At 37.9% G+C, this 14,523-nt stretch overlaps 1 protein-coding gene across 1 annotated transcript; it reads left to right on the plus strand.

The window, feature by feature from the left end:
- Positions 1 to 13,496: 13,496 nt before the first annotated feature.
- On the plus strand, positions 13,497 to 14,523 carry LOC145160231 (uncharacterized). Its single transcript, XM_079079347.1, has 2 exons — positions 13,497 to 13,652; positions 13,957 to 14,523. The coding sequence occupies exon 2, from the start codon at positions 13,957 to 13,959 to the stop codon at positions 14,371 to 14,373; it is 417 nt and encodes a 138-aa protein (XP_078935473.1). The 5' UTR covers positions 13,497 to 13,652; the 3' UTR covers positions 14,374 to 14,523.

Below are 14,523 nucleotides of genomic sequence, written 5' to 3' on the forward strand. Positions count from 1 at the left end.
GGGGTGCCCGACCTTAGGGATGGCAAAAAAACCCGAACCCAACGGGGAAACCCGATTCCCGAAGTTTTCGGGCCGGGTCGGGTCGCTCTTATCGGGTATCGAGCCGGGTATCGGGTCTTTATCGAGTATTTTTTTTGGGTTCGGGTCAGGGAGTGGGGAGTGCCTGCCCCGACCCCCCCCCCCCCCCGCCCCGAATGTATATATATATATATATATATATATATATATATATATATATATATATATATATATATATATATATATATATATATAATATTACACTTCTGCCCCTGATGGAAGACTAACCCTAAAATCACACATTCAGTCATTCTCGTAATCTCGCATCACGCTTCGTTCTTCCAGCAGCCGACTCATGATTCAAATCGACAAAATCAAAAAAATTCAGCTATGGTCCGATGAATAAGAAGTCGACTAATCGAGTACACCATCGTCGACTAATAGATTACACCATTGTGGCATCGTCGATCAATAACAAGCGATTGCGACCAGTCGACCATCGTCTAGCAAGCATCGTCCAGCAAGCTGTGTCTTGAAGATTTTTTCGTTTCATCGAAGTCTGAAAATCATTGCCTCGTCCAACAACCATCACCATTCAACCCTCGCAGCCTCTCTCTGTCGTCGCCTCGTTGAAGAATCGTTGGAGAATCGGCAATCCAGGTAAGAATAATGCTTAATTGAACTTTGATGATTTCGAATATGATTGATGATTTCGAACTCTGATGGATTTCAATATTATTTATGAGCATCTCGAATCCAGTTGCGTCTTTATGATGAATTGATTTTGGATTTCAAATATGATTGATGAATTGGTTTTGGATAATGTTGATTTGTACCGATGAATCTGTTTTGTGATATTCAAATGCATATATTGATTGATTTCTTTTCAAATTAAATTATTTGTTGTCTGGTGAATCTGTTTTGTGATATTCAAATGCATATATGAGTTGATTTCTTTTCAAATGAACTTATTTGTTGTCTCTTGAGTCTGATATGACATTGGTTTGAGTTGAACAATTGGTTTCTGATTTGTAATATGTTTCTGTTTAGACTTATCTATTTGAATCTGATTTGAGTGAATTTCTGAATTCTAATCTATTTAGACATATTTGTTGAGTCTGATATGACATTGGTTTTTATTTTTCAGGAAATATGAATTCAAACAGTCAAAATCATGCTCCAACTGCAAGTAGTCAAGATGTGGGAGGTTCGGGTTCTAATCAACAAAATACTGATTCTGTAGATCAACAAGATGGGACAGATATTAATGATACAGTTTTTGATGAAGATGGAGATGAAGTGGTTGGTTCGAAAAGGGCAACACGTTCACCGACGTGGCAACATTTTATAAAATTTAAATTGAATGGTGAAGTTAAAGCAAGATGTAAATATTGTTCTAAAGTATTGGGTGCAGATAGCAAGAATGGTACAAAACATTTACTTACACATTATAAGCGTTGTATACACAAACCTTTTACAGATATTCGCCAATCTATCTTGGTGCAAGAAAAAAAGAAAGTAGATGGTACTACAACGCATGTTTCAAATTATACATTTAATGCTGATACTTCAAGGAAGGATTTGGCTGAAATGAGTATCCGCTTTCAATTGTAGAGCATCATGGATTTAGGAAGTATGTGGGAGGTCTTCAACCTTTGTTTAAGGTTCCTTGTCGAAACACCATCAAGGGCGACATCAAAAGTATTTATGATTACGAAAGGGATAAAACTATGAGTTTGTTAGCAAAGAACAAAAGTAGAATTGCAGTTACTACCGATATGTGGACATCTAATCATAAAAAAAAGGGTTTATGGCTATCACAGCACATTTTGTAGATCAAAATTGGAATTTGCAAAGCAGAATTATGAGGTATATTATACTTATTTAACTACAATTTATACATACTTATTATTTATATGTTAATATTAACATATATATTTATATATTCTTAAACAGGTTTATTTACATGCCTTGTCCGCATACATCTGATGTTCTTGCCGACATACTTTATGTTATTTTGTGTGATTAGAATCTTGATAGGAAAGTGTCAACTCTTACTGTTGATAATTGCACCACAAATGATGCAATTATCAGGATATTATTAGAGAAACTTCCTCTAAAATCACTAATGATGAATGGTGATTTGTTTCATATGCGTTGCTGAGAACATATTCTCAATCTTATTGTCCAAGATGGCTTATCTCTCATTAAATTTGAGATTGAGAGAATCAGAGAGAGTGTTGCATTTTGGTCTGCATCACCAAAGAGGGAGCAAAATTTTGTGACAGCAGCAGAGCAGTTGGGAATACCATACTCAAAGAAGTTGATACTTGACTGGAAGACGCGGTGGAACTCTACATTCTTGATGTTGAGTGTTGCTATAAGCTACAAAGAGGTTTTCGATCAGGTAAAGACAAGAGACCCAAAGTATACATGTTTTCCTACAGACCAGGATTGGGAGTTGGCTAGTGAGATTTGTGAAAGATTACAACTTTTTTATGAGGTGACTGTTATGTTCTCTGGTTCAAAGTATCCTACAGCTAATGTTTTTTTCCTTTAATATGTGAGATTGGGTATTCTTTGCGTGAGTGGACGAAATCTCCTATTGAGGAGATTAGGGTGATGGCTGAGCAAATGGTTTCTAAGTTCAATAAGTATTGGTTTGTAATTCATGGGATAAGAGGAATGGCAGCGGTTTTAGATCCACGATACAAGTTAAAGTTTGTGGAGTTACTTTTGCCTATGCTTTATGGAGAAGAAAAGGCAAAGATTGAATTTCAAAATTTGGAGGGGTTTGTCAAAACTTTGTTTCAAGATTACGAGTCAAATAATGCATCTAAAAAAAGGAAGAGTGAAGGTATTGTATTCTTCTTATTGTTTATACAATAAATAGAATATTATCTTAAATTATTAACATTTTTATACTAAACATTAGGTGTTTATGGTGGTTCAATTCCCGGTTCATCTTCATTTGGTTATAGTATCTCTTCCGGTCATCGTGTTGGATTCAAAAAGCTCTTATCAGATATTGCTTCTATTACTAGAGATGATGATGAATCAGGAGGTATGAGTGAGTTGGATAACTACTTGAAGGAGAAATTGTTGCCTAAAGACATGGAACTTGATTTGTTGGTGTGGTGGAAAACAAATGGGATTAAGTACCCGACACTACAAAGGATAGCTAAAGATATATTAGCTATTACTGTTTCCATTGTTGCCTCGGAATCAGCTTTCAGCACTAGTGGAAGATTAGTAAGTCCTCATCGTAGTCGACTTCATCCAAAGACATTGGAGGCTTTAATGTGTGCTCAAAGTTGGTTGTTGAATGAAATTCGAGGTAGTATACTATTTTATATTAATTATATGAAATTATGAATCTTTTTTACATATTAATAATATTAATTTTATACAGCAACTTGTTTTGAAGAGACCGAGGCATATTGTCGTTCTGTTGAATTTGATTATGATGTGGAAGAGGTAAAACGACACTTCTAAGAATATTAATTTTATATAGTTTCAATGATTTGGTTTGATTTTGAGTTTGTTTAATATTTTGTAGGAAAATACTAAAGAAAGCGGGACAATAAGTTTGGATGATTTTGTTTGATTTTAAGTTTGTTTTAATGTTAAGTGGTAATGTAATAATGTATTATTGTGATGAATTAATTTTTCATATTGTGTACTTGGATGTTTTGGTTGGTTGGTTGTTGTTACGATATTAGACTATTAGTGATTTCTATTTTGTTAAATGATTTAAGAACTTATTTGGTATCTTAATTTATCATTCTGTATTAGTAGTTTTTCCCTTATTTTTCTGCCACATTTCGGGTTTTAGGGTCGGGCTTTCCTGCCGTTATCGGGTTTTGGGTCGGGTTCGGGGAAAGTTTCAGCCCCGACGGGGCGCCCCGATAAGAAACCCGTCGGGTATCGGGTCGGGGTCGGGTACACCTTTAGAAATCGGGTTCAGGTTTGGGAAACCATGCCCCGCCCCGAACCCGCCCCGTTGCCATTCCTACCCGACCTACCCTCCGGTTTATCTCAACCGGATTTGGGGACTATATCACCCCTACTACTACCATACAATAACATAGCATAAACGTACTGCCAGTCAATTCTGGGGTGCCCGACCTACCCTTCGGTCCTTACGACCGTGACACGGGGACTATTCCCCCTATTACCACTACCACATAACATCATATCATACTAGCACATAAAACATATCAGGTAGTAGCAAACCTAGATAATTATCACAAAGACAATCATCTAATCAAACAACTCCTACTAGTGGGCCGGCATTGTGGCCGTAGACCCACTTCTATTGGAAAGTAACTCACCTCAATGTCGTGCATTAACTAAACTGTCCTCGGTGCTAGGATCAACTCTCCCCAACCTCCTACACATATCAGTCTCCTTTAGTTACTCCTTCATATTCATATCCCCTTTAAGGGTCAATCTTGGATAAAGGTCAAAGTAAAAGTCAAAGTCAACATCCTGGTTGACTCAACTCGTCGAGTTCCATAATTCAAAGAAACTCGAATTCATGATCTGACTCGTCGAGTTACCCTCTAACTCGCCGAGTTTCTTCTTATGACTGAATCGGGACTTTCCATTTGAACTCGTCGAGTCCTTCCTTGGACTCGCCGAGTTCTTCTTCATACAGTCAGGACAGTTGCTCACTGACTCGGCGAGTTCATCCTTGGACTCGTCGAGTTCTTGACCTTTAAGTCTAAAACACGTCTAACTGGCTGAGTCATCTTCTAGACTCAACAAGTTGCTAAGTAACAGAGAAGGTTGGGGAAACCATGACCCGACTCGCCAAGTCCTAAGAACGACTCGTCGAGTCCCCCATTATCCAAATCTATACAGTCAATTTCAGTCGGGTTTAACTCATCCAAAACATAGATTTGGCCTCATATGGTCGATATCACACATAAAGTTACAAAATTTACGTTCATGCATGGGTTATCTAGCTCAAAAGGCCTTAAAATGAGGTCCACAAGGTGCATAGGACTCCCATGGCCATAAAGTTGGCACCTTTATGCCACGGAGTCCCTCAAAGGTTCCAGATCTTAAGTCTTAACCCCAAACATGCTTGCATCCATGAGTGGTTCCAAAAATAGTTCCTTAAAGCCCTAAACTACTCCATGAAGGGACCTAACAAATGAATAGTCAAGGTATAGACTTTATACCTCAAAAGAGCTGGAAATGGAACACAGCCTCTGGATCTATTTCTTCCTCTTGAACTCCCAAGCTTCTTCTTCCCTCTCAAGCTTCCAAAACCACTAAGAATACACAAAAATGGCTCAAGAACACTCAAAATTGGTTAGGGTTTCGAGTTAGGGTTTTCTGGACTATGGGAGGCGATAAGGGAGGCCATAGTGGGGGTGTTAAGGTGTTTAAATAGGATGCAAACCCTGAAAATTAGGGTTTCACTCTGGCAGACCTACTCGTCGAGTCGAGGCTCCTCGACTCGTCGAGTAGACATCAAGTCCCGCGTCCACATATCCAATTCCTATTCGATGAGTTTGGGGCCTCCAACTCGTCGAGTCCCTTTGTAAAAATACATAATTCTTATTTAAAATACGTATCAGCAATCAGACGTTACATACTTAATCGGATTCAATTAACTAGTTTGTTTTTTAAACGTTTTTGTATCGACACAATCCACATCAAGTAATTGAATTTGATCCTTATGACCAACTCTACTGTCAACTTCGATAGAGCAACATTTTGGCATTTCATAGCTCCAATCAACCTTTATTTTTATCACCAAAATAAATTTGATGAATAGTAACACGTCATTTTGGTAATATACTTTTAATTTACACTAAAAATATCAAACTTCATTTTATACATAAATCATTAGATAATTGATATGGATTTTTTTTTATATATCATTATGTAATCTAACTGAAAGCTTTTAAAATGAGCAAAATATTAAATGAGATATTTAAGATTGTTCTTCTATACTTAACATCAAAACTTTAGTTCTTCACAAAAGATTATGGCTTTTTTTTCTTGAAGAACGAGCATAATGGGTTTGATGTTGTTGTTGATGATGTATTTAAAATTTACTATTTTGTTTTTGAAAATTTCTATAATATAAATATTTTAGAAAATATCCTAATTGTTATACTTTTAATAATATAAGATATCTTACTATAAGGGTGGAAAGAGTGGAGTTAAAAGGAAGAAGAGCGGGTTGTATGAGTTTGACCATAAAAAAAGAAAAAAAAAGTTGATTGGCTTGAAGGTTGGAGAGAAAGAATGAAGAAAAAGAAGGGATGTGTCCTAAATAAAGAAAGAAACATGGAAAAGTGAAAGAAGAGAAGGTTGAGTTGGTCGGTTGGACACAAAATTAGCGGGAACACCACTCCCTTCTCCATGAGTCTAACAACATTGGAGGTTTAAACGACAACCACCTTCCACCCTAAGAGTATAATATTTATTTATCAAAATATTAAATATATGTCTTATTTTGATGTTTTTATATTATAGTTAAAGGTTAAAAAATGCTAAAGATTTATTATTTCAATGCTATTTTTTGTGCCAAGGTCGGAACCGTTGCGAGATAGACTCAATTTTGGGCTAATATAGTAATTTATTCGATTTGTTTGGTTAGAGAGGTCAATAAGAAATTGAGGAAAAAAAGACTGTTTCAGACATGTTTATAAGAGACAACTGAAGGCCACAACAAAGAGGATGTAGACGGTTATGGTTTATTGTAAAAGGACGAGAGGACGTCCAAAGAAGAAAAGTGAGAAGATAATGTGAGGATGGATTTGAAGAAGTTTTCTATTATCAATGACATGATCTCAAATAGAAGGGTGTGGAAACATATAATTAGCATATTACAAGTATTGAATTAGTATAAGAATAAACTAAAAATTAGATTTTCATCCATTTTTTCTCATTGTTTGTGCTTGATGTTTGGTCATGATGACCTTATTATCTGACATTTGTTCCATGTTTACTGTCTCCTTGCATCTAGTAGTATGCGTGCACCATATTTTATGGCTAATACATTATCTATATGTTATTGTTAGGCTAGAGGGAGTGGTAACACTCATCGCACCTTGCCACATCACTTTTTTGCCTGCCACGTCATCTTGTTTTTTTAATCTTAGCATTTCATAGGGGTGGTATTACTCCTAACACTCTATTTTTTTATTTTTTTTTTCAAATTTAATAAAATTATATTTTTTAAAACACAAACATTTAATATTACATATGTAACGTCCCAAAAATTCATAGTAAAAATTTTTCATTTTTAAAACAATAATTCATACAAACGAGTTGTTCCAAAACCGATCAAAATAATTATATTATTTAAACATCAGAGCAATATCATTAATTGTCGATGCGGAAAACGTTGGAGGATGTTGTGCAGTCACATCGGGCCCTTCCCTTTCGTACTAGGAGTACCTGGAACCGTAAACATAAAACCATAAACACAAAGTTTAGTGAGTTCACCCAAAGTACCTGTAACATCCCAAAAATTTCATAAAATTTAAACTTTTCAAAACAACCATTTTTCTATAGAAGTATTTACAAAAACCGTTATTCCCAAAACATTATTTAAAAATCAGAATCTCTTTCAACATAGTTTCCAAAACGTTCACATTATCAGAGTTTCCTAGAAATCATAAGTCTAAAACGCGAAGATGTGTATGGTCACGCCTTGACCTTGCCACAATCCACTGAAGCACCAGAAACCATAAACCAAAACTGTAAGCATGAAGCTTAGTGAGTTTCCCCAAAGTACCAACACCTAACCAGATAACATATACAAATAACAGCACGCATACTGAGCCTTCAGTCTGACTGGATCGCCTCTCAGGGCCCACAACCTATTTGGACCGCTCTCGAGCCTTCGGCATGACTGGACAGCCTCGTAGAGCCTACAGCCTATCCGGACCGCTCTCGAGCCTTCAGCATGACTAGACCGCCTCGCAGGGCCTACAGCCTATCCAGACCGCTCATCGGGCCTTCGGCCTGACTGGACTGCCTCGTAGGGCCTTCAGTATATTCTGGCCGCCCTGGGTATGTTGGCCTTCAGCACAAAGCAGGACCGCCTTAACCCAACCGCACACACACATGTCGACATATACATAACTAAAAAACACATAATCAATCAACATGCAGGCACAGATCATACAGATCAATAATCATAGCATCATCCTATCTACCAGGATACCGATCTAACAGATCATAACAACATAGCAGCATCCTATCTACCAAGATACCGATCTAACAGATCATAACAGCATACAAGCATACGATAACCAGGATAACAATCCAAAGGGTCGGAATTGGTGCCTTCGACCCATAAGTACAGTGAGGAAAACTCACCTCGAATGCAGAAGCTCCCCGAAAGAAATCCCTACCTGCAGCCCTTCCAGCTTTCCAAGCTATCAATACTAACGACACGCCCAATTAGCAATTGCGTTCCATGCCATAAACCAAATCCATACTTGGGGTAAAATGACCATACCCCTGGCCCAACGTACACCAAAACTGAGGCCCAAAACCAAAAGATCCTCAAAGGCTCGCTAATGACCCAGTTTTCCAAATTAGGCCCAACCCCATATGGGTCTTATCCCAAGCCCATATTTTCCTTAAATCCAAATCAGGTTACCACAAACACCCCTTGGGACAAACTTGGTGAAAGACATAAGTCAAAAGTCAAAGTCAACGGCCTAGGTTGACCCAACTCGCCGAGTTATCCTTCAACTCGTCGAGTTTCTCCATCAGTCTGCACAGATCGAGAAAACCCAAGTCAACTCACCGAGTTTACCCACCAACTCGTCGAGTTCCTCTATTCATCTGAAAATATCAGGGAAAATCGAGCCAACTCGTCGAGTTTATCCATAAACTCGCCGAGTTCACTAAAAGTCCAACAGCTTAATTCATTAAGCACCTAATCCATAAAGGCATGGCCACAAATCATAGATATGACTTTCTTGAGCTGGAAAACCACGTAAAGTTGCTAACTTTACGTCTATGCATGTCCAGGTGAAGCTCTTAAGCTTCAAATGAACTTAATACTCGACTTAATGCATGCATGACATCAAGATTCTCCTAAAGTTTGCACCTTTAAGCTCAAGGGTAGCAAAACAAACTCATATATGAAAGGATGAACCTTTACACCACCAATCTTATTCATAAACTCAAAAAGGAGGCCAAAATCACAATAAAACCCAAATGAGAAGATCTAAGTTATTAATCACCAAGTTCCAGACTTTTTACCTCAGGTGGTTGCCAAAAGTGTGCTAGATTCTGGATCCCAAAGCTTCCCTCCAAGCTAAACAACTTCAAGCTCTTCCCAAACCTTCACCAAGCACCAAAAGCACCCAAAAATCCACTCAAAACTGCAAGATTCCCAACAAGAGGCTCACAACACAATTTAGGGTTTCAGGAAGACAATGAGGCTGATAAGGAAGCTAGAAGAAACACTTAAGGCCTTTAAATAGGGTGAAAAACCCTGAAAATCAGGGTTTCCTTCTGAGAGGCCATCTCGTCGAGTTGAGGCTCCTCAACTCGTCGAGTAGCCTCATTAAACTTCGCGGACAATCTAACTTCTACTCGTCGAGTGGAGGCTCCTCAACTCGTCGAGTAGACCCATTAAATCCCATGATTCTTCATCTTCAACTCGCCGAGTTGGCTCCTCCAACTCGTCGAGTTCAACTTGAATTTGGCATAATTCCACAATTAACCTCCTAGATTTCGGGTGTTACAACTCTCCCCACTTAAATTAGATTTCGTCCTCGAAATCGCTCCTTGATAACACTCATATCAAAACAACCGACCTGATGACCATAATGGAAAATTATGCGCACAAAATAATCTTCCCAAGGCAATCCGAAACCCAAAACGAAGCTTTTAACCCGATAATAATAATCAAAACTGCAGCCCATGCAAAACACTTCTACCCTTCTGAGACCTGAAATCTATAATGGTCTGACTCCCCAACAGACCGCCCACACCAAAAAAAATCCATGCCAAACTCTCAACGAATAACAGACAAAACATAACGCTTCCAACTCCGATTATACCATGGCCTATCCAGATCTACTGAAACCATTTTAGAATAGTTCTCCAATCCGGGTGAAGAATGAATTCTCAATCTTTTGAATAAAACCAATCTTACCTCACCTGAAATCCGAAATATAAAGTCTCAATGGTCTGACTCCCTGTCAGACCTTCCCCCATCGAACTGTCACCAAGCCAACCTCATAGAGACTCGTACCAACCAAAATGCTTCCGACCCCTGATCACATTGCTGCTTCAAAGGGAAACAAAGTCACCAGCCATACATAGCGACAGGACACTTATACTCGACAGAAGGCTCAGATAATCCTTCGAGTAGAAGATTTATCCCTGCATCGGTTAGACTCGGACAAGAGCTGCGAAACAAGGCCAAACCAATTACTCTGGGATTATTTAATCCTGCTGCGAGTGACTTAACATTTCCCTAAACTCCCAGATACTCTACACACACGTGTAATCCCACACCACTAATACAACTCGAAACACTGACATTGCCCGAAACACTAATACTAGGAGCATGAAACCTCCTCGCTTGCCCAACTTCCACAACGGTAGAACCATCAATTTGAATCCACCCCCACTCCCCAACTGGCCCATTACCCGGAACAGATCTTTCAGTAAAATGCAATGGGCCCCGCCCAACATACTCATCAGGCCCCGCTTGATAAACATACAAACACATAAAATACATGCAAAAGTCACAAACATAGACAACATACAATACACTCATCAGGCCCTACCCGACATCGGACCCCGTCCGATATACATATCACATATCACACATGCAAGAGTTACACAGACAACTAGCACCCTAATCATAATAAATCATGGGCCGACATTGGTGCCTTTAACCCGCCAAACATAGTGAGGAGACTCGCCTGAAGCACAAAGCCGACTAATACTCAGCTTAAAGCCGCCCGACCGCATCTAACTGCTCTCCTGCCAAAAGATGGGTGCTTAACACCTTCTATCAATCCATACAAGGTAAACCCTGAGTCTACCTTCTAAAAATAGAATTTAACCAAAAGTGAACCCGATCCAAAAGTCAACGGTCAAAGTCAAGGTCAACAGCCCAATATGTCAACTATCCAATGTCACGTCGTGACCAGCCCTTAGTCATGTCGTGAGAGCTTACTCGGTCCGATTCCAACTCATCCTGACTCAACTCAGACATGAAAAGTCACTGGAGTAGACCTCACGCCGTGAGAAGCCTCCTATTACATTGTGAGGTCCAAGAAGCTAAACAGAAAACAAGGTCATTCAACTCTCACGTCGTGAGAACAGTTTGAAGGCAAAAGTCCAACTTTTAAGTCCTTAATCCATTAAGCCTTGAACTCTAACTTTCCAGAAGGTCTTATAACTCCATAATACACTGGAAAGTCGATGCTTTTAAGACATATATGTCCAATATATGTATAGATCTCATTTGGTTCAAAAGTTGAAGAAAAGACATCCAACTTTCATGCAAGGCTCCCAAAACTCAACCATTCACTAAATATGAACTCCATAACACTCTTAAGACCCTTATAACCCATAAAGTTGCTAACTTTATGGTTTCCATTCATTCATACTTGCACAGCCAAGAAGAAAAGTGGGACAAAACTTAGATCTAGCCTCATATAACAATAAAGGTGGAAGCTTTGACACTTACAATGGTCCAGAAACAATTTAAGGTGATGATGATGATGATTCCTTGCAAGCCTCTACAAAAGATCACCTTCTTCTTCTTCTTCTTTTATTCTTCTTCCAAACCAAGAAAGGCTCCAAAATGACCAAGGATCAAGCAAGGAATGAAGGCTAGGGTTTTCTGAGGTGAAAAAGGGTTTGGAGGCTGGTAAGAAACCCTAAAACGAGTTTAATTGTGCTTAAATACGAAGGAAACCCTAAAAGATCTTGGGCTTGGGCTACATCAGTTCTCACGTCGTGAGCCTCTATGTCTCACGTCGTGAGACCAGTCCCGAACAAAGTTTTCATAAAACCCTATATCACGTCATGAGCATCTATGTCTCACGTCGTGAGGCTCCTTTCCTTCCAAAATCCAACATTTTTGACTCTTTGAAACCCTAATTCGATTCATACAGGAAAACGGGTGTTACAACATAAATGTTATTTTTTTAAAAGACAAACACTTAATTTCAAATAAAAAAGGGTTACAATAATTAAAAACATAAAATACGATTAAAAAATTAAAACATGACTTAGTTCCTAAAAACTTAATTAAAACCTAAAAACTTGACTTAATATTAGAAAAACGACTTAATACTAGTGATGGAAAGTTTGAAAATTTCTTTTTGTTTGTTCGTGGGGTTTTGTTTGGTTGAGATGAAGAAATTTTTCTTTGGTGAATTAAGAGAGTATGTGAGGAAGATAATGATATTTTTTGTGGGTGAAATGTTGCGAGTGTGGTTTGATTTATAGTAGTCGAATTATAGTTGAATATTTTGAATTTTATTAATTAAAAACGTTTTTTTATTAAATTATACAATATATAGGTTGGTGGAAATAAACGAAGGAAATAGATTTGGGCAGTCAAACAAATTGCAATGGAAATCAATTCATTCAAATTGGTCAATGCAATCCGACTCCTTTCTTCTCAACCAATCACACCACATCTCCACCTTATCTTTCCTCTCGCTACGGACGTAGTGATTCTCCCTTAGCGACCCCCCTAGCAAGCGCTAGGGAGCGGTGTTTTAGAGCCCATAACAAGCTTAGCGAGGGCATGTAGCGATCCCACTCCGTTTAGTCTTAGTATTCGTTCTTATTATTTTTGTATTCATATAATGTTCATTTATTTACTTTTAATATTATTTAGTGTATTTAATTAATGATACGTGTCTTTATTTTTTCATTATGAACTGACTTTTTTTTCCTTTTTTTTCTATGTCGGGAGTAATTTCTAGAGATAGGCTAAATATTACACCTTCCTTGCATTTTTATGAGTCTATATTGTTTGTTGGATTATTACAATAAAAGTCATTAGTTTTACACCATCTTTCTAATTTAGCCCCAAACTTTTTTTTTGTTATGTAAAACCCATAAGTTTTCAGAAACCTTTCCTTTTTTTTATCTATTAGTCGGTTACCAACCGGTTATCCCATGTGGCAAGAAAACCTTTAGCCCAAATGGCTAAGGCGATGACATTTCTTCTCTTAGGTCATGAGTTCGAGACTGGACAGTCCCTTTTCAGCAGCAACATCAGCAAAGACCGACTTTTCGGCTTGTTACATGGGATGACCGATTGGTAACATGCTAATAAGTAAAAAATAAAAGGTTTCTAAAAATTTATGACTTTGATATAAAAAAAAATTTGGGGCTATATTAGAAAGATGGTGTAAAACTAATGGAGTTTGTTTTTAGTTAGACGGGTCAAATAGGCCCACATAAGAAACCTCGGGTCATACCATACGGGTCGATGCTTTAATTCGCCTTCGCCGCCCAAAATAGAAGCCGAGGAAAACGGAGAACGAAGTCAAAGAAAGTTGAAAGCTTTGCACTCTCGATTCTCGAATCATATCTATCTTCCCTCAATCGTCTGCGCTTCTCTCAATTTCTGGCCACTTGTTCGTTTCAATCGATTACAGGTTTGTTCGTTCTCTTATTCATATTATTTCTTCATCTATTTCATTGCTTCACATGAAATTAGGGTTTGTTTAATCTTTCTAGGTTATGTTCTCGTCTGTAATTTGTATTAATGGCGGTATTTTACGTACTTTTTTCGTAATGTTTTAGCTCATCCGTTCGCTATGGATTTCTGAACTGCCCTAGAAAATATGAGGAAAAACAGTAATCTATTCGCCATTGTTTTAGACTGTCATTGTCATCTTTGTTCTATTGATTGAATTGTATAATTTTCATATATTTGTAAACAGTTTTCTTTCGATTCAGATGAAAACTGTTTCTGGAAAAATTGTATCTACGAAGGCTGTCAATCTCTCGAAAGCTGCCAATATCTTATCAAAATTTGTAACCTCCGACAATGGAGCTTCTCAATCGGTGTCAGCTTATCTTCGTCGTGCTTCTGTGGCATTCAACGAGCTTGTATACTTTAAAAAGCACAACAAGCTGAAGAAAAAGGCGAATGAAGACGCTTCAACCATATCTGATATAAGCCAAAGAAATTTACAAGAAGATGATGTTAGGGTTCCTAAAAATGATAATGTTGAAGACAAGAGTGAAGACAGGAAGAAAAAGAAGAAGAAGAAGAAGAAGAAGAGGAAGAATGTAGAGGTTGATGGGGGAGAAATTGGCAATTTGGAAGGACCTGAAAGGAAGAAGAGAAGGAGAACTGAAGCCGATGAATAGCCCTTAAAATTTGTTAAAATTTATGTTGTTATTTTAAGTTACATTACATGATGAATTTGATATTATATTTGTGCAATTGTTTAGCTTCTAGGCAATTTTGATGGTGGTAAACTAGGTTGTTGCTATTATTAGTTTTCATTTAGGAATCAA

This window comes from Lactuca virosa, chromosome 2 (assembly GCF_052849685.1).
Source record: "Lactuca virosa cultivar CGN04683 chromosome 2, Lactuca_virosa_CGN04683_v6, whole genome shotgun sequence".
In the NCBI taxonomy this organism is placed as follows: domain Eukaryota; kingdom Viridiplantae; phylum Streptophyta; class Magnoliopsida; order Asterales; family Asteraceae; genus Lactuca; species Lactuca virosa.